The sequence below is a fragment of the Lepisosteus oculatus genome, chromosome 7 (assembly GCF_040954835.1).
Source record: "Lepisosteus oculatus isolate fLepOcu1 chromosome 7, fLepOcu1.hap2, whole genome shotgun sequence".
Classification (NCBI taxonomy): domain Eukaryota; kingdom Metazoa; phylum Chordata; class Actinopteri; order Semionotiformes; family Lepisosteidae; genus Lepisosteus; species Lepisosteus oculatus.
The window spans coordinates 46988093-47009736 of record NC_090702.1 but is presented as its reverse complement, the minus strand read 5'-3'; the positions used below and the strand labels follow the sequence as shown (position 1 = coordinate 47009736).

At 35.4% G+C, this 21644-nt stretch overlaps 1 protein-coding gene across 1 annotated transcript in view; it reads left to right on the top strand.

Annotated features, from left to right (window-relative positions):
* snd1 (staphylococcal nuclease and tudor domain containing 1) overlaps window positions 1-20264 on the top strand; it is a 305771-nt gene extending 285507 nt beyond the window's left edge. The window contains exons 23-24 of the mRNA XM_015352232.2: window positions 16931-16975; window positions 19548-20264. Of these exons, the coding sequence (XP_015207718.1) occupies window positions 16931-16975; window positions 19548-19613 (111 nt within the window). The 3' untranslated portion in view covers window positions 19614-20264. The remainder of the gene's footprint in view (window positions 1-16930; window positions 16976-19547) is intronic.
* Window positions 20265-21644: the final 1380 nt, after the last annotated feature.

The following is a 21644-nucleotide window of genomic DNA, read 5'->3' as shown; positions in this document are numbered from 1 at the left end:
GGAACACCTGACAATGAGTCAGTTAGTTTTGATTAGTAAATGTGATGGATTGGTTCCTACAATGCTTTATATTTGCTTCTTGTGGACAGTTTATCTTGAGCTGTTATCATCATGTGTTATTGAAGATACGATTAGATTTTTAAGTAAGCTTTTTTTTCCTGTATTAATAAAAATGGTGGACTTTTAGAAAACACCATTGAATAAATTAGTGATGCTCACAACATACAGTATTGTAACTCCTGATTGTATGGAATACCCAAGACATTTTTACAGAGATGTAAATGTGTATATCTTGTAGACTTGTGGTAACACTTGACACTGTAGATACAATCATTAAATTAAGTACTCCAGACCTTTGAATGTGTAATTATGTGGTCTTTTGAATGAGATTAATTATTAAATGGTTCAAGATGTTGACTCCTCTTGTCAGAGAGAACTATTAATTGATTTTAGTTCTTGCTTGCCTGGTTTGCCATTGTAGGATATATGCATCTTATTTCATATGTACTTAATTGCATGACCTTAGTACATCAGTGTAACTAAACATCGCTTCTTTGTTCTGTTCTTTAAATGATATATCTTTAGGTATTTTAACCCCCGCTTTAGTAGCATAATTGTCTTGAATTTAATTGAAGCTATTTACATCGAAAGTGATTTGCATTTGTCAGCATCCATTACTTTATCCAGATAACAGATAGATTTGTATTTCAGCCAATTTTGTTGTCTGGTGAGAACATTAAAGAGATTTTGTCGCTTTAAAAAATGGTTTATTCTAAAATTAAAGCTTTTAGAGCAACAAAATTAATAATGAAGTCCTCATCTCAGCACAAAGGATGTGCCACACGTGCATGAGCATTAGAGGGTGTCTTCCTAAATGTGCATCCATTTAAATTTCTTTGAAAGTGCCATAATAAATCCTGATCTCTAGAATTAACAAAATGCATTGAATCAAGCCTTTCATATTTTAAATGAGATATTTAAAATAGTTAAAAGCATTATTTATGCCGCCCTTGTGAAAATCATGTTCTCTAGATTTCCTTTCAGCTTAGCAGTTTTATCATTCAACTTTAGTGTTTGAACAGATGCCAGAGTACTAGATAGCAGTCCATTAAATTATCAATCAATTCGCTGTGTTTTATTGTGCTTTTTGCATAAATAATCAAAAAAGGGTTATTCAACACATAAATTATAAACATAGAGGGACAGAGACAAATGTATAAAAAATATGGAGAAAAGTTGAGATGTCCAGTCCTGTATTATGAATGTTCTAGAGTGTGATACTAGATCTAATCTAATCCAATGGATACCAGACTTAACACCACTTTCAAATTGAAAATAATCATCTTGACCACTGTCATAATGCGTTTGTAGAATATGGATCAATAAAAGTGTATTAGGCATGAATCAATGTTTAATTTTCAATTATTTTAGTTTTATAAGCACAATAATTTGTATTACTGTTATCACAGTAATACACAGATCTTACAGTAACAATGTGCTCATTCATTATGTATATACCTTCTACTCCTGTACCTGTTCCAAGACTTCACATACAGCCATAAGAGAATGCTAATTAATGTACTTTGTAGACCATAGAGGTCATCTCTTAATGTACAGTACCTCACCCCAAGTAAACATTTTCCAGAGCAAAACTCTAGACGTACTGCTGCAGCCTTAGTACCTGATTACCACCGATGCAGTATTTAATGTTTGTGCTTTGGAACGTGGCACAATTATTTGTACCCTGAGATATCACAGAGCTTTGTTGAGCTCAGTGCATTTATCAGAAGACTAAACTGTTCCTTCTTGATTGTGATTGTCCAATTCTGTATTAAATTGCATTACACAGCTAGCTTTATTTCTCGTATTTCTGGCTTTTAAAAAGCTTTTGCTTTCTTTGAAGCTTCAGACAGCGAACTCAAGCCAAATTCTTTGATTTAAGAGAGATGATGTTTTTGAAGACGTTCTATCTTTTATCTGTAATCTCTGGTTATACCTTTTCTTTACCTGGAGAAGGCTAGTGAATAGCTTGTGGTCTTTGATCTGCATAATCTGGCTACGTTTTGAAACTTTGAATTGGAGTCAATTCAAGTTAAGAGTTTTTACAAGGGAGCAAAATGCTGTGCATGCTAGCTACCAATATTGAAAGTTCCCTTGAAACTTTTATTTAATACTAGATTCTATAATCTTTTTGCTATCACAAAAAAGAATGCATGCAACAATCACTCTCATCCCCACATGTTCTTAGACATTGTATTACATTCAACTCAGCCTTAACTGTCTCCCAGATCACATTTATGCTCATTGCAATCTTCCTCTTGTCTATCCAGTTATCCAGTTTGCCTGTAATACTGGAGAGCTACTACTTTCAATTAAAACCTGTGTTCTAATTTCTGATGTAAGTAAGGTTAACAGCTTATAAGATCATAATAAATGATCATTTGAACAGACTATTCATGCCATCAGTGCTTGTCATTTTGCTGTAGATTAAGTGATTCTATCACAGCATCAAGTTTAGTTTTGACAGATTCAAGCATCTCTGCCTACATAACACATTTTGGTAAGCTATTTCACGCATTGATAATTATCTGTGTAAGACGTACCAGTGTGAAATTGGCTTTTAACAAGTTTTCAGATATGTTCTTATGTTCTGTTCATTGAATTTAATTTGCACTAACTACTGGGGTCAACCTTATTTATTCCCTTTAAAGTCCTTTTAACTATCTTTTATGCAGACTGAAAAGATTAATTCCCTTCACTCTGTCCTTATAACTCATCTTGTTATAGTACTCTAGGTGTGGTTGCTTGTAGCATTGTGCATAACATTTTATATGCTGTACTTTCAACATAATATTTTCTGGCTTGAATTAATTAGCAAACTGATTTTATTTAAATAATAAAATCTTTAATCTGTCTGTTTCAGACAAAAAATCTATATTAATTTCTTCTTTCTGGCTCACAAAAAAGCTTGGTTTATGAAACTACCAGTTCCATTAACTGGTAGGATTTGGTTAGGATACCATAACGTAGTCTTGAGGAATTTTAATGTGAAACTGATTAGTCTTTCCTTTGGAGTAAAGAGTAAAAATAATTGCGGTATTGTATTTTTATCTTCTTTCTTGAAGTAATGGTAACTGACTTAACTTGTGTTCTTCCTCAACCTAGTTTTTTTTTCTTTCTCAAAGCTGTTTTATGTCATGTAGTCCAGGTTCTGTTTGTTATCTTTTAATAGAGTGGGAAATGTATCCTTTGCAAAGGATAACATTCTCATGGGAGTAACTGAAGAAAAACTAGCGTTTTTAATTGCATATATGAGTTGCAAAGTGCAATAGTTTTACATGTAGTTCTAAACTGATTTTTTTTCTGAACTGAAATATTTTAATTTTATTTGCTATTCAAAGAAACAGTGTAATTCCATTTAGTCTGGATGATATATAGTGTAAAATCATTTGCAGTTTACAGTAAGGCAAGGACTTAAACACATGTAGCACGTCTGTGCAAGATTTGTGCTGTTTTATTCAATGCAAAGATGAAAATTGTTGTCCAAGTATTCATCCTTACAATAAGTCAATTTAAAATGGTATGCATCACTCTGTACCTCTCAAGGCCAAAACCAAAACATTAAAGGCAAGAATACGAAAATGTACATGTTCAGCACTTAATGCAAGTCTGTCCTGTGAAATATTGTGGCTCGGTTCTTTCCCCATTTGCTAATGCAAACAAAAAAGTATAAAGGAATCAAGTATATACAATACAGTTGCTCCCTCTTATTAATGTACAGTAGGAAAATAGAAAACAAGCAGCATTTAAGGTATTCTTCATCTGAGAAAGTATATTATAATACAATACATACCTGACAAAATCTATTCTCCTAAAAGCACAACACTGGGAGTCTAAAGCCCTAGTACTGCATTTTACCAGACTTCTTGGAAAGCCTTTTTTAACAGAGGTTTGTCTAACGAGGTGCTTACGCAGAATATTCGTAAAACCATCTGGAGAAATGCTGTTTCAACATCTTCTCATTTCCCCACTTGAATCTAACGTCTTCTCAAGGTTTGCCTAACCTGATAATAGTCTAGCTCCATATACCAATTTTCCACTCACTTGTGTCAAGATACTTTATTATGTTTCAGCTTCATCTCCTATTACTCTTATTCTTGAGGAAGTCTGGGATGAGATTGTAAATGGATTTAGAGTAAATGAGACGGTAGCTTCTGAAAACTATATATATGGCTGTTAATATACAATACAGATATATTTGTTAAGGTCTTAAAGTTAAGGCCTCTTCTCACTTTTTTTCCTCCAGAAATGAAGATGAGGAGCTGAATTTATGTAACCAGTTCCGTTAGTCTAAGGTTTTATCAAAAACACTAAGCATTCAGTATTCCAATATTTGTATTATTTATCATGACTAATTTTTGCAAAATTGTATTACCCCTAAAATGACCTACAATGTTAAAAATAGTTATGGTGACAGAAGTTTTGTTTTGTATCTAAATCTATAACTTCCTTGGTAATTAATGGGTCAAAGTCACCTGGTCCTCTGTCTCTATGGGATTAATGAGCTCAGTCAGTTTAATGAAAATGTTAATTAACCACACTTTTACTGAAACTTTTCTGCTTGGATTGTGTTGTCAGCCATTGTGCTGTGTTTTTCAGTTTGAGGAAGACAAAAGAGTTAGGTAACTGCCCTTTAAAATTTTGAATCAAACTCATGTGGGATGCTGGGCAGTCAGTTTAGTTCATGAGTTGTTAATGGGTACTTTCAAGCTAAGTTCAACCAAATCAATACTGAATAGGTTAGAAGCAAGGCAGTAACTTTGCCTGGATCAAAGAAAATGTGGGTCCTTGTGTTTGGTCTCCATCACATTTTTTTCCCCAATGTTTTCTGTCAGGTCAAATTATGCTGCCCAGAGCTCTCTAAACCGTGAACTGTGCTACTTTTCAATTATAGCTCAATACCTAATTAACAAGTAGAGTTTGCAAGCGAGTTTTAATTGAGGTTTCGTATTCCTGCTATTGACTTAATATCCTGCCCTTAGGAAAGCTGTCTAGGCCACTAAAATGCCCTGGGTAACTTGTGCCATTCCACCATTCTGTTTGTGCTCTGCAGTTCCTATGAGGATCCACAGAACATTCAATAAGAGAGAGGCGCCAGGGTATTCAGTGGCATGTACAGGCTTTTTTCATCTCCCTTTCAGTTTGTTTGACTGAAATGGACATTACAGTTATTACTCAGGAACTTCTAAGGGCAAATGGAATAGAAGGCCTTAGCAAGGTCATCTGAAATAGGCTATTCTTTTGAACTCATATGAGCATGTCTGTTAAAGGGATCATTTGGGAGCATGTGAAACAGGGGTATCCTTTTAAAACAAAATATTTTTCAAATTAGTTTATCTTTATCCTTTGATGCACCTGTGGCATGTAAATGTGAAGATATTTTATCACCTGGCTATTTAGTAAGCAAATCACCTGACAAAAAACTGACCTAAATCTTGTTTGCTTAACCTTTAGTTGGCTGCAAATTTATGTCTGTCTCCCATACAAGAATATACTTGGTACAGAAGGCAAATGGCTTTTTCATGGTTTCTCAAAGTTTCAATCTCTGCCTGATCCCATTAGATTGGAGCTCTGTGTTAGGTACAAGATTTCCTGTGTGTTGGTTTCTCTTCTAGTATTTGAGTCAATTGCTGGTCACACCACTTGATTCCTCTGCCAGAATCAAGTTTATGTGCAGATAGGTCCCAGTCCTGCACATTGATGTCAGTCCCCTTGGTGGATGTGTCCTTCTTTTAACAAAAACTATTAATAGAATGTTTTATTTAGCAAACAAACACCAATTAGGGCTAATAATAATGAATTGCTGTTAGTCACATTTCTTATTATTTCAAATTACAGATTTCTGAACAGGAAACCAAAAACGAAGACCCTTCTTCTGAACACATTAGCCTTCCCCACAGCTTCTCCTAATAACAGAGCTCCTAAAGGATCAACCAGTGGGACTAAGCACCCCACTGAGAATTTAAATGCTAACTGGAGTCATATCGGATGTCTTCCTGCCAAAAAAACGTTCAGTGGGATTGACATAACTGTCTGTCCAAAATCACAAATGCTGTAATTCCAGGAGGGTAGATAACTGGACATTAAACTGAAGGAGATAACACTTTATATTGTCTAGAGGAAATAAACACTAGATTTAAGCACCGGAATGCAGTTATACATGGGAGCACAGTAGGGTAACATGCTGAATTTATACAACATGATTAATTTGAGACATATTTTTATCCCTGGAACTATTTAGATTGCTTTGTATCATATGTAATGTTTATGCTTACGTAATCTTAATAATAGAAAACTTAGTTTATCTTATTTTGTAAACAAGTATGTTCTGCATCAGTCAGACTCTCGTCTTGAAATCTCATATTATCTGATACTTAAACACTATGAGCACTATAAAAAATCATAGGTGCTTAAATCCCCATCAGAAGTAATGTGAGTTTTTTATTTTAACATAAGGCAATATATTAACATTAAGGTAATAAAACTGGTACAATAGATTGGGCTAAAAGATCTGGATAATAGGAATCAATGCACTTGTGTTATGAGTGGCTCTGTAATAGTCATCTCTACCATGAAGTTTGTTGGGTCAAAAGCCCGGTGGTTTATTTTGTGCTTTGAAAGGAGCACGTTTTAAATTTAGGCCCTACAGTGTGCTTGGGCGTACGAACATTGTAGTTGTATATGAAACAGTGGGGAACAGTAGATGCTCTTTGTGAGTGTATAATAAGAGTAAGCAATTTAGATTTTGCAAGAGTAAAGAGAAGAAAAACATTATTGATCTATCAGTGCCACTGTTATTTATTTCACAGAGTAAATGCACAGATAAAGATGGGGGGATCTTTTTTATCCTGATATCAAAAGCTGTTGCAGACATTACAATATCAAAGTGTCACAAACAAGCAAAACGCATCAGGAAATGACAACTAAAAGAGGATTAATCCTCACCAGGAGCACTGCTTCAGTGGTTATGCCCTCCTACTGGCCAAAGATGCATTTTGTTTGGCAGATTACATTCCATTTTAGGAAGTAAACTCTATGACTGTTCAGCCATCAGTTTAATAAGCTTTAAACAAAATATTTATGACTGGCAGAAAACAGATTGTTTCACCCTTGATATGCCAGTACCCTGTGGTATTACATCAGGTCATGCCCACTTTTTTTTGGGTTCATCTGACTAACATATGGCATGGAGAACAATCCTACAGCTGGTTAGCAGCGTGAAGTTCATTCATGCGAGTGTAAAGGAGTTTCAAAATGATGCAACTTCTAATCCCGAAAACAACTGCGGTCATTCTGTTAATAAAAAGAGAGTGCCAGAAAAACAGATACAAAAAAGGTCCTAAAGATGTATTTATATTTCTGCAAGAGTAGTGAAATACAGATAAGCACAGTGAAAGTTTTCTGTGAATCAAGGGTTCAAAAGCTTTTGAGTAAGGAGTATAGAGCAAATGTTGTTGAAACTGTTACCCTGGCTTCTTTCATTAAATGGCCGAATGAGATCTTTGGATCAATTAACTTCTAATTATCTCAGAAATGAACTTATGTACCATAGACTTAGAAAACATTAGAATTTACTAATACCAAGGAAGTAGTGTTGTATTGTTCTATTGCTCCAAAAGAGATGTGAATTTGATCAAATTTAGTACACAGAGAATTGCTGTGATTTGGACCCAGATGACACCGGATACCAGGGTTTGTATTACCCCTCATATTTCCTGTGTGACCCTAAAGCCACACTATTTTTTCACACTTATGAGACAAAATGACAGTGTTATGAATTACTGTTGCAATGAGTGTTTTGTCACAAAAAAGGCAGAGAATTGTGGTTACAAAGGTCAGACATCTTGTTTCCTGAGAGATAATTTATTTGGAAAGGCCATTGGGAAGCTATCACAGAATTATAATTGCCAACCACATTCCTAATCAAAAGACCTGAGAGATTATAGTTATGCTGTATCATGCATATTTCCTACTGGTATCACGGACAGGTTATCATTATTAAACCAAGTTATGATCAACTAACAAAGTACATAGAAATAACATGACTAGAGAATTTTGATAAGATTGCTTTATATATATATTATATATATATATTATATATATATACTTTATATATTTCAACCGAAATATAAAAAAAAAGTTTGTGTAATGAATATTTATATGCTTAATGCAAAAAATCTGATACCATAATGTATGAGACTTATTGGTGTTGCTCAGTATTAAAATAAATACTGAATTATGAACATGTTTTTAATATTATGTGCCTTTATCTATTGCTGATTGATGTGGAATGTGGTTAAAATATGCCGTTTGCATACCTGAAATTTGAGCTGGCAAAAGATGCACGTGCATGTTATACCCAAATGATCTTCACTTATGCCATTGAGAGAGCTGGGTATGCAAGGCAAATACAGAGTGTTTTTTCACAGGTCCTAGGTATCTAGGAAGTGCTGAAAAGAATAGAAATTGTTTTTACACTGCTGAAGGTAGCTGTTAGAGTTCGTTCCACAGATCAGCTGCGATGTAGAAACTAATCCAGACATGGTCACGCACAAGGGATGTTGCATGACAAGATGATACTCTTGTCCGCCCTGTCATAGAATAATATCCTGTTAGTCTCTGCTACACCTCTAAGATCACTGATACACCACAGGCTACAGTTTTTATAAAACTACTGGACAGTATGTGGCAATTACTGCCATCACTTCCGATGTATTTCACATTATGTTGTAGGGTCCCACCTTTGGCGATGTTGAATACTGCTGATTGCCTTTTCAGACTGATAGATAAAGATGTAGTAAGATGTAATAGCCCAGCATTACTTAGATAAGTTCCATGATTTGTAGTTGTGCTTTCTGGCTGGTGTAAATTTTATTGCTTTTCTGCATGATAATGAAAAAACATGCACTACAAGTATGACTATTATCCAGAATACAGATATCTCAGATAATGCTGACCAGCCTCAATATTGTCATGTTTGCTTTTTTTTAGGCACATCTTTCTTTTTGGGGTTCAATTGCTAGTAAATATAGATTCACCGTTTCTTTATCTTAGAAGGAAATTGATTTTAGTGTGGTGATAGTAATTAGACTACAAACTTTTGTAGTACCCACTACAAACATTTAAAACAGTTGTACAAACCTTTATTGACAATGACAAATCACTGGACTTTAAGAATGCACTTATATTTTTATAAGTGCAATTTCTCAAGGGTTGTATTGTTCTTTTGCAAATGAGAGATTTGACAATTGTAGAGAAGGAAAATCCTCAGTGATCTAAGCTTATTCACGGGTTACTTTTTGACTTCTATTCAGACTTATATTTGCTTTTTAGAGTTCGTCATTTAAATTTTGAGTTGCCAACCAAATTCATAGATGAACTCAGAAAAGATTTTTATATCTGTAATGCTGTAGGTGGTGTTTTGGGTTGTGCATCGGCTCCTTCTGCCTGGTCTCTTGTTGTGGCAGTTGACACCTCTTCAGAATGTTGTAAATCTTGAGACTGTTTTGTTTGGTTACAAGTTAAAGAAGTCAATTCTTGCTGCACATTGAAGATGGGACACAACAAATTATCCTGGGTATCTCTTTAAAGTAGTGCCCTTGAAAAAAAGATTAGCCATCTGTTCAAGAATTTTTCCTGTAGGTTTTTTGTTTTTTAAGTTCATCTTCAGGTCATTGTTTTTGAGATTCTAGAGTATGGTTCAGAGCCTCACCAATTAGTTCAAGTTCTGTAAGTTACTGTAACCAAACCCGTGAATAAAAACGTCTGATATATCCCATTTAACTATTGCACTTCCTTGGGAATTTGGACTACGTTGAAGTGTTTAGTGGTGATTTCTCCACACTGTAGGGAGAAACGGGGTACTGTAAACCCATTTCTGCATTTCATCATTGAGATTAATATATGACAATGTGTGCAGTGTGATTGACCAGTGTTCCATTCAGTTTGTATCCTGCCTATTACTACATGTTTTTCAGTTTAACTTAATATTACACCTGTTTATTATCTGCAAAGATTATATACATTTCTTACTATTTTTTGTGATTTTTTCCTTAGTATCAGTATTTCATCAAACCGTGAAGTAGGTAAGCAATTAAGTATCAGAAAAAACAGCCTTTGCTTTTTTTTTCAATTCTGGCAACCTATATCAGAATGTTAATTTATTTCCTGTACTGTCATTTGTTCTTAATAGGAGTTATGAAACATGTAGTTCTTTTACTATGGATTCTTCCTCCTGAACCCATTTATCACATTGTCAGCCTATCTCCTTTACTGAAAGTTGAAAAGATTAAAACTTACTGTGTGTCATATTGATGCATACCTAATACAGAAAATCCTTGATTACATAAAAGCTTCTGTTTTCTATTAAAGCTTCTTTTTGTGTGGAGATGGGGTACTGCATAGCTTTAGGGCTTTGTAGAAATATAAACAGGGATTATTAAAATATTTTCACTCTCAATATGTAACATGCTTATATAATGTAACTACACATGCAGTGCCCTTCAGGTTTATTAATACACCTGATGCAATAGGAACTATAACATAACACAAAATTTATGGATTGGATAATGTATCTAGATGAAACAATAAAACAAAAATGTCATACTGCATCGCATTGCATATAGCATTGTACAGAGCAAAGTCATATTTGTCATAATTCATTTGAATCCAGAAAACATAATGTGTAAAACACATTTATTCACACCTAAGTAGTTAGTATTTTATAAATCCTCCTCTGGCAAGACACGTCCTGTACTCTACTGTGAATTTCTGGCACTTCATTTGTCAACTGCCTTCTTGCGTTTAGACCACAAATGTTGGATTGGATGTAGGTCTGAAGATTGAGATGGCATATCAAGAACATTTAGTTTGTGTGGGGCTATCCATTTCGTTGATTTGTACGTATGTGTTGGATCATTGTCATCCTGGAAGGTCTGTTTTAAGGTCTATTTTCAGCGAAGCTTGAAGCATCTTAACAGACAGAATCAGGTATTTGGACTAAATGCCCTGGTACACGTTGGTTCATACTTCCTCTGATCTTAACAAAGACTGCATAACACAGATGCAAAACAAGCCCAAAACATAATAGAACCTCGAACTTTGTTTAACTTCACAAAAGTAGGAATGTTTTCTCAATATGAGCATCAGTCTTTTTATGCCAAACATAACACTGATGAGCATTCCAAAAAGTTTAACTTTTGATCTTGATATATTGTTTCAACTGTCATTCCGACACATTTGAGCTGTGTTAGCTGTTTACTCTCAGGTGATGGTAGATAGTATTTTTGACACTTCATATCCTGAAGATTTTGTGTTGGAGATCTACAGCTCTGCCTTTGGAATTATGGTCCCATGCCAGTTTCCTCACAGCCCGTGGTGGCAAGTTACACTTGTGTCCTCTTTTTAGCTTGATTGACACTGTAGCCTTATTTTTTTTTAACAATGGCCACTACAGAGGAAAGTGGTAGATTTCAGCATTGTGTGGATGATTTTGTAGTCATTGCTCACCTTGTGAAGGTCAGTGACCATTTGCCTGCAGTCTTCAGAGAGCCCCTTGACCTTAACAATGATGATATACACTCTTATGTCTTTCATGTGTGAAACAGGAAATATAAAGCAAAAACAAGCAAAACTTCAAAAGCTTCTGTATAGTTCTGGGGTCTTCCATTGTGCTTCCAAGGAGCCGAATATTATTATAAATTTGTGTTTCTTGCAGTTTATTCGAATAAATGTGATCTTTGTAGTTTTTGGAATTTAATTATTTGTGACAGACAGCTTTAGCTCCCCACATTGCTATTAGAATTACAGTATAACATTTTAGAAATGTCTTAAGATAGAAATATTTGTAATTTTTCTCGTATGATGTTTTTTTGTTCTATTTCATCAAAGGTATGAATAAGATACGTTGGCAGTAAAAGATCTTTGAAACTACTTTCTAGAAAGTTAAGTAGACTACTCCCCTGTGGTCTTTTTTCATAAAGAGTTATTATTTGTATTATGTACAAATTGAATGACTGCTTCTATCCATCGTGGAAACTGAATGTCTTTCATTTAACGATATATCTACCCACAAACAAATATTCTAATTTGTATGTAAGGTTCCTGCACTTTTGACACTAGGTTTTTCAGGATTCATTCACAAAATTATTATCCTGATACATCTGTAACTGCAAATGTGATGGTGTTTAACATGAGTCCTTTCAAGCTTTTTTAAAGCTTAACAGAGAGATGCATCAAAAAGTAGGGGTGTTAACACTACTGTCCTGGTTGATTTCTGCTCTGGGCTTGTACAGCGGGGCATACTCAAAAGTCCCCCCTTAAATCAATTGGTAGAGCAGTGTCTCACTTCTCTGCTTGATCTGCTGGGTAGTGAGGCTAGTGTTATGTAATGGCTGCAGTAACTAACCTTAGAGTGTGCTGCATTTTGTTTGTGCATTATATATAATTGTAAAGAACTATGAGAACTTTTGAGATCAAAATGCTATAGACATGCAAAGATTTAATGCTAAGAATTAACGTAAAATTACCTGGTTTTGCAAGGCAGGACAGAGCTCACAGAAGCTATTATCTGTATGTTTATGATTAAAATACGAAAGACCATTGAAATGAAAACTCACAAAAATTGTCAAATTAAGTTTCCTACAGTACCACTTTGGCTGTGGTACAATAATCACCTTGGTCACAGCAATGAATGGTGCACAACACCATGTTAATATACCAGATGTGTTTATCACTGTTCCATAATGTGCTTATGTTTTCTTGTAGTTGTTCTGTTTCTGTGCCAAGCTTTTTGATATGTCAGTACTTTGTATTGCTTATTCATTTGATATTTTGAGTTGGATATGATTTGTGAAAGTTCCAAAAATGTATTTAGAGCAGGTAGTTTATTGGATTGATATGCTGGAGTTATTGTAATTCCTTAAGGTTTATTTTAAAATCTTAAATTTAAAATTTAGGAAATCATAAAGGGTCGTTTTGTACCTGGCATACCAGTTGCTTTGTGTTTGTAGCTGAAGATTTTTGGTTGTTTTAAAATATAGCATTTTTGCTTTGTTCTATCAATCGATTTTATTCTTATGTAGTGCCTTTCAAATAGATTCTCAAGGTGCTTTAATATAACTCATACTGTACATAGAAAAGAAGAATTTGGTAGAAGCAAAACAGGAATAATACAAAAATGTATCTATTTTTTTAATTAAAATAATTAAGCATTAGTGTAATGTTCTAGCAGTAATGTTCTAGCATTTATGATAAAACAGGAATAAAAATCATTCAGCTTGACATTTGAGATGTGCATGACCATTGAAATAGAACATAAAATTGTTAAACATACTCGCATACATGTATAGAGTATACAGTATATCCTAACATTATTACTGTTACAATTGAAAATGCTTTCAGCAAAATCGTTTTTTGTGCTGTCACTGTTCATAACATAAGAACGTTTTCAATTGAGAAGACCATGTAGTCTATCTAGCTTGTGTTTACATTAACTTTAGTAAACCTAGCTAATTTAGTTTTTACTACATCCGGTATTAATGCAGTATTAATGCTGTGAAAGGGGCAGACAATGGCCTTTAGGTCTACAACATAATAATAATAATAATAATAAACTTTATTTTATATAGCGCCTTTAAAGGTGGCTTCTCAAAGCGCTTTACAGGATGACAATAACAATAAATAAGAAGACTAAACAATAATAAGAAAATTTCACAAGACAGGACACAATTATAATTACAACAATACAACAATAAAGATAGAGGAGACCGTGGAAGATGGTATTAAGAAGAGCAGAGGGGTGAAGAATGGAACCAGTTAAGTAAAGGCTTTTCTGAAGAAGAAGGTTTTGAGTCTGGATTTGAAGGAGTTTAGAGAAGGTGACTCTCTAATATCCTTGGGCAAAGAGTTCCAGAGCTTGGGGGCATAGCAGGAGAAGGCCCTGTCGCCCATACAATGTAGACGGGCTTGGGGGACAGTAAGGAGAGCAGAATTTGAAGAGCGGAGGTTGCGAGGTGGGGAGTAGGGCGATAAAAGTTCAGACAGGTATTGAGGTGCCAAGCCATGTAAAGCCTTGTAGGTGAGCATGAGGATTTTAAAGTCTACGCGGAATTTGACCGGAAGCCAGTGCAAGGACTCGAGGATAGGAGTAATGTGAACACTTGTACTAGACCTGGTCAGGATTCTGGCTGCTGAATTTTGGACATACTGCAGCTTGTTCAGAGTAGATTTAGATACACCAGGGAGCAGAGCATTGCAGTAGTCAATTCGGGAGAATACAAATATGTTGATCAGCTTTTCAGCCACAGTTAATGATAGCATAGGGCGTAGTCTTGCGATATTTCTAAGGTGAAAAAAAGATGTTTTGACAGTATGCTGTACATGTGGGTCGAATGTTAAGCCAGAATCGAATATAACCCCAAGGTTTTTCAATTTTGATTGAAGCTCTAGTACAGAGCCATCTACAGACAGGGTTACAGGACTGGCTTTACGAAGTTGATGGGGGGTACCAATAAGCATGACCTCAGTCTTGTCACAGTTAAGATGAAGGAAGTTTTGAGACATCCAAATTTTTATGTCAGAGATGCAGTTAGATAGAATAGAGACAGCCACGTCAGTGTCGGGTTTGGAATGGATGTATATTTGAGTATCGTCAGCGTAAAAATGAAAGCTGAGGCCATGTGATCTTAAAAGCTGACCAAGTGGGAACATGTAAATGCTGAAGAGCAAGGGGCCCAGTATTGAGCCCTGGGGGACACCAGACTTGACAAGACCGATTTCAGACCTGTACCCATTGAGAGAGACAAAGTGACAGCGATCAGTGAGGTAAGACTTAAACCATTTGAGGGCAGTGTCAGAGACTCCAAACACAGTCTCGAGACGAGAAAGCAAGATGTTATGGTCAACAGTGTCAAAGGCAGCACTGAGATCAAGAAGGATGAGTATGGAAAGAGAACCAGAATCAGAAGCTATTAGGAGATCGTTGGTGACTTTGACTAGGGCGGTTTCTGTGCTGTGAAGTTGACGGAAGCCAGATTGGAGGGGTTCGAAAAGGTTGTTTGTCATGAGGTGGTTATGTAACTGAAGTGTGACAGCACGTTCTAGAATTTTAGAGAGAAAGGGTAAGTTGGAGATGGGGCGAAAGTTGTTAAGATTGTCGAGAGCCATGTTAGGCTTCTTTGGCACTGGGGTAATAGCAGCAGTTTTGAGGACCGTTGGTACAATGCCGGTTCTCAAGGATTCGTGTATTATATTGAGGACAATGGGACAGAGAGAAGAGAAACAGGACTGGAATAAAGTGGTGGGAATGGGATCTAAAATAGATGTGGTGGGTTTCATGCGCGTAACTAGTTTGTTTAGGGATGCTGAGTCAAGAAGAGAGAAGCTGGAGAGACGGGAACCAGAGAAGTTGGATGAGGAGGGAGGAGGTGTGGAAATTATATCCGTAGTGGAGAGAATGTGATGCCGGATGTTGTCAATCTTAGAACTAAAGAAATCTAAAAATGTTTTGTCATTTTCTTTACTTTTGGCACATTTGGCACTGTGAAGCCTCTGCATTTCATAAGCCACACACAGAGTCTTTCCATCTTGCAATGTGTCAGACTTTCACTTTGTGACTCGTCACGACTGTTTGTGCTCTGCTTAATTAGTTTTCTCTTAGGCACAGATGACATTTTCACAGCAAGTGTGCATGGTTTTTATTTCTAAATTAAATCACTTCACTTTTATTCTTTACCAAGTATTAATATTAAAGTATTGCACTATTGATGGACAAAATATTTGGATCTAATGTTTTTCTTTATGATATTAAGAAATACAGTATAATAAGTAAACTCCTTAGCAGGGTTGACTAAAGTGAAATCTGGCAAATCATCTGCTACATAACTACAATACAACTTAAGTGAACTATAGCAGGTACATCATTTTACAATAGTGTGAGCTTTACATGTATTTAACATAGCGTCTTCATAACGTAATGTAAAAACATTTGAATTTGTTAAAGCCCTCTTCAGGATTGTTTAAAGACAGTTTAAATTGTCTGTGTTTCATAGATTACCAGGTTTCAATTCCTACTGCTATCGGTCTTGTTGTTCTACACTATAATAATCCTTATCTCAAACAAGACCTTTCACAATTTTGATTGGATATGTTCAAGGTTAATGTACTGTATGGTGATGTTTTAACTGATGAGATATACAAAGTATTCTACTGTTTCCTAAACTTTTATGATTCTATTTGCACCCTTAGAAGATGGATTATTGATGTCTCAATTCCAGATTACATTAAACACTAGGCAGACTCACAAATGCGGTGCTGTGAAGTGTTTTTGATCAGACATGTCTGTGTTCTAAAAGGTTTTTCATTTTAATATGTTTCCTTTTGGGAAAGTTGGTCAAATAAGCTGCCAGACCTGCCTACCTGTATAAAGGACTTTTCTACCCTATTCTAGGCCTTTGGGATAGTAACTGCTGTCAGATTAAGAGCAGGGTCTGTTTTCTGACAATAAACCTTTGTATAAGTGTTGCTCATAAATGTGGACTGAACCTGCTAGTTTTAGATTGTAAATGTTCTATTTCTAATATAATTGGCACATATTTGAATGTTAAAGAAAATGACAAAAGTCTAGGCAAAAGTCTAAATCTAGATCTATTCTAAAAATATTCTTCCATTAATCATTGTAAGAACAATGTTATTTACAGCAATCGGTAAAACTCTCAGTGTATTATTGTTTTAAATGTTGAAAATCAAACATACATAGCTTCACACCTTTCTGTATCTTGTTGTGTAAGTGTAGGACTCTGAATATGTGGGCATATTTTTCTCCTGGCTGTCAACCATCTGGTCTACCCTGCTGTGTTTTTCTATTTTGTAGATCACTGAATACCTGAATGCACAGGAGTCTGCCAAGTCTGCCAGGGTAAGTTTTCTAGGAATCCATTTTATGTGTTTTTCAGTGGTATAAGCACAAGACATGTCCAGGACTAAATGAGAGCTGACTTTAATAACTATAAACTCTACAGAAACAATTCAATCCCGGAAAAGGGGGGTTATTGTGACTTCTAAAGGGTGCAATAATTTTGAATGTTGCTAATTTTAGTTCAGTAAACATTTAGACTGAAGAAGAAGGATTTGCATTTCTTCTTTACTTCTAACAATGCCAAAGCCAAAGATAGATTATTTCCATTGTAAGAACAGTCGTACGATTAAAGGGGTAAAAGCTTTCAAAATAAAGTTTCCTACTAGTTTAACAAACTCACATTTGGCTTGAATATCGGTAATTAAGCAAATGGCAGTAAAACTGAACTCTCTACCCTTTTTTAAAAAAAGGCTTCACTGATTATAATTATTCATTTGAGTATAGCTGCCTATCTTGTAAATGGATCTAGGAGTACCCCTCTTAGCCCTGTACACACTAGGTTCCCTAAACACTCTTGAAATGTATTTATTTTGATCCAGAAGCTTTGTCTGTAGGCAAATTAATCCAAATGTTAGTACAAAACTCCAAATGTATGTGTTGTTTAATGTACAAAACAGAATAACTGTATCCTTTTTATCTATGTTTTTTGTTCAACACCTAATAAAGAATGACATTATTTCTTGTATTTTAAATATCTCTCTTAAGCATGTGCTTTGCATAGATTTTTATTTCTTACTCAAATACAGTATGTGTTTAGAAATACATTTATAAAGGATCCTGGTTGATGTCGCTAGCTGTAGCTTCAATACCATACACACACTTGCAATCAATTGTAAAGGTTGTGAACATGGTTTGCTACAATTTTATGTGCACATACAGTGCCTATAAAAAGTATTCACCTCCCTTGGACTTTTTCACATTTTATTGTGTTACAGCATGGAACCATGATGTATTTAACTGAGAATTTTTGCCACGCATCAACACAAAGTACTCTATAATGTCAAAGTGAAATAAAAATCCAAACATTTTACTAAATTAATTAAAAATAAAAAACAGAGTTAATACTTCGTAGGACCACCTTTGGCAGCAGTTACAGCTTTGAGTCTCTTTGGGGTAAGTCTCTATCAGTGTGGCTTTTGCTGTATGTTTTGGGTCATTGTCCTATTGGAAGATTAATCATTTTCCTCCAGGATTTTTCTGTACTTGGCTCCATCCATTTTTCCATCCCTGATGCAGAGAAGTATCTCCAAAACATGATACTGCCACCATGCTTCACTGTAGGGATGGTGTTCTCAGTGTGATGTGCTGTGTGTTAGGTGTGCGCCAAACATAGCGCATAGCATTGAGGCCCAAAAGTTCAATCTTAGTCTCATAAGACCATAGAATCTTCCTCCAAATTGTTGGTTCTCGCACATGTCTTTGGGAAAACTCCAGCCGAGATGTGATATGAGTTATTTTTTCCCAACAAAGGTTTGCTTCTTGCCACCCTTCCATACAAGCCAGATTTATGACGTGTGCGTGTTATTATTGTCTCATGCACAGTTTCTCCTATCTCTGTCATGGAGGATTTGCCCTAGGCCTTTTGGTGGCCTCCCTTAATACGGCTCTTCTTGCCTGGACACTCAGTTTTAGAGGAGGCCAGTTCAGGGCAGAACTGGAACAGTTGTTCCATATTTTTTCACTTTTTTAATGATGGACTTCACTGTGCTTCGAGGTATATTCAATGCCTTGAAACTTTTTCTTACGTCTTTGCCCTGACTGGTATTTTTCAAGAACGTTGTCTCAGATCTGTTTGGAATTTTCTTTGGTCTTCATGGTGTAGTGTTTCCTTGGAAATGCACTAAGTGGGGAAGCTCCCAGACACATGTGTATTTATTCTGAAATCATGTGAAACACCTCAGCTGCACACAGCTGGACTCCAATTATGTGACTTGGAGAAGAGATTTGGTTACTTCAGAGGTAATTTAGGTGTGTCAAAGCAAGGGGGTGAATACTTATGCATTCAATTATTTTCTGTTTTTTATTTTTAATTAATTGTGGGTTTTTTTAATATGACATTATAGAGTACTTTGTGTTGATGAGTGGCAAAAACTGTTAAATACATCATGGTTCCATGCTGTAACACAATACAATTTGAAAAGGGGGATGAATACTTTTTATAGGCACTGTATATAAGATTGTTATATTTCAAGTAGGTAGCTGCATCAGCATGTGTAGGCTGCAAAGGAACAAGTTAAGGTTTATTCCATGCTGAAAAGAGAAGAAAAGAAACAACATTTTGGCTGTAGAATCTTCTTTTGGTGCCACCAGAAGGCTCCAAAGCCGAAACGTTTCTTTTCTTCTCTTTTCAGCATGGAATAAACCTTAACTTGTTCCTATATGATTGTTTCCCCTTTCCATTCAAAATAACTAGTTTACCATGATTGCTAACCAGGAACTTCTAGAAAGGTCGAATATTGATCAATAAATGCAAAAAGAAGCATTCTTTTTGAAAACCACTTTTCTGAAACAACTAATGGTAACCCCTGTTGTCATGGGTAGATGTTTACTTGTTGTTTTTTTTCTTTTTCAGCTGAACATATGGCGTTATGGAGACTTCCGTGCCGATGATGCTGATGAATTTGGCTACAGACGCTAAAAATGCCATTGCAATGAACTCACTGAAGACATACTTACACTAAAACATCAACCTTTTCCTTCTTTGGCATTCATTTCTTACGTCTTCTTCCTCTTTGTGTTTCTTCCTGTACCTCAGTGACTTCTTGCTCCCTCTGGAAACACTTAACACCGCTCTTCTACCTAAATAGCTGTGGAAGCCACAGGCTGTATTCTTTATTATGTGCTTATTGCAGTTTTAATTAGAGGACAGAGGGAGAAGATGCATGGAAGAACTATAAACCCACCAGCTTGCTTTTGCAGAGAAAATGCTTCCTAAATGAAAATAAAATACATGTGAATTTATAAAAAAAAATCTAACTTTATTGGTAAGCCTGCAAACACAGATTTAATGAGTCTACTTTTTGTTTTTATTTCCTTTTTTAATGTGTATCTGAATGTTTAATGGAATAATGAACCTTAGTGTTGATGCAGGGAGGCTTTTTCTCTTGTGGGAAGAAGCTGCAGACGCCTTGAATAATACATACTTTCTCTCTTCTGTGTTGTTTACAGGTTTACAGTAATTCCTTTCTCTCTACTCTGTAGCGAACAGTATTTGATTTTGTTTTCCCAGGTTGAGCCTTGTCATTGTATTTAAATCTTTCACAGCTTAATAAAATTAGCAAAAGATGAATGAATGCTTGTCTCATTAAAGTGTAAGTTGTTGAATGCTAATTTGGCTGTTGGAGGTCCAAATAACTGAGTCTTCCTTTGGTTATTACTATTTCTACTGTTTATTTTCTAGCAAGGTTGCATTTAGTAAGGAATTGTGCAAAGAATATAGCATTCACTGCATTTGTTTCTATGTGTTAAGGGTATTTTATACTTATACATTTTTATTTGTTGATCGGTAGTTCCTTGCTACATATTCCTGTCAGATTATATTCAGTCCTGTACACTGTGATGGTAATCTACAAAAGAGTCTAAAAAGATAGGTAGAGAAGTAGGAGACTAGAATTATAAAAGTAGTCTTTTTTTAGAACACACTGTATAATACAGAACGAATGTACAGTATACTGGCTCCCGGCCTCATCTCCAACACTTTTTTTAAACTTTTTTTAAAAAAAGTTTGTTTTACTTTTGCATTGATCCGTGTTCTGTACATGATTCTGAATGTAAGATCTAAGTACCAAAGTTTGGCGTCTGAACAGGTAAATTATCCAAATACAGCATGGGAATATGGTAGTAGCTCCTCTTTCTAAATGCACAGGTCATGAAGCTACATGAAGACTGAATTATGAGGAAGCTAGATTCTGCCATGGCTTTCTGCAGTGTCCTGAACGTTTTTAGTTTAATGAGCCTGAGGGCTGCTTAAGCTTTCGGGATTCAGGAAGTGTACTCAATGCAACTTCGAAAGATGTAGTTTTAAACATAAACATGTAGGCTATTCATAAAGCCCTCTAGGATCTCTTAAGCAGAACTCAGAAGTTACTGATCTTATCACCTGCAGCACTTGGGAAACCTGCTTTGAGTGATCTCAGCAAAGATACAGAAAACATTTTCAAAACACTTCAACTCGCCTTTAGGAGGTACATTATTATTGGAGTTTAGAAACTGTAATTTTCAAAGATCTGAAAGCCCCACTGTTTTCAGCTCATGCTCTCAACATCCTTTTTTTAATTACATTATTTTAAACTGTTTATTGAAATGCATTACATGGTGATGGACTAGTGAATCATTCTAATTTCTTATCGCATATGCAGTAAGCAATGGTTTGTGGAGCTTTTTAAGTAATAGATTGATGAGAGCTGCTGATCTGTCTTAAAAGGAAAAACACATAAGTTTGAGTTATTTGCATCTAAATCATCCTTGTGAGCACCACATACAATGAAATTGTAGAATTAATTGCTGCATGTTTTTACTGATTGCTAATGTATTTTTTATATTCTCACTTTAGTACACCAAATTTCTGTTCTAAAACCAGATGGCTTTGATTTTTTTTTCACAGTACCGCAGCAGGCATGAATTTTGAAGTTCTGGAAAAAGGAGTTCCATTTAAGGTTATTATAGATGA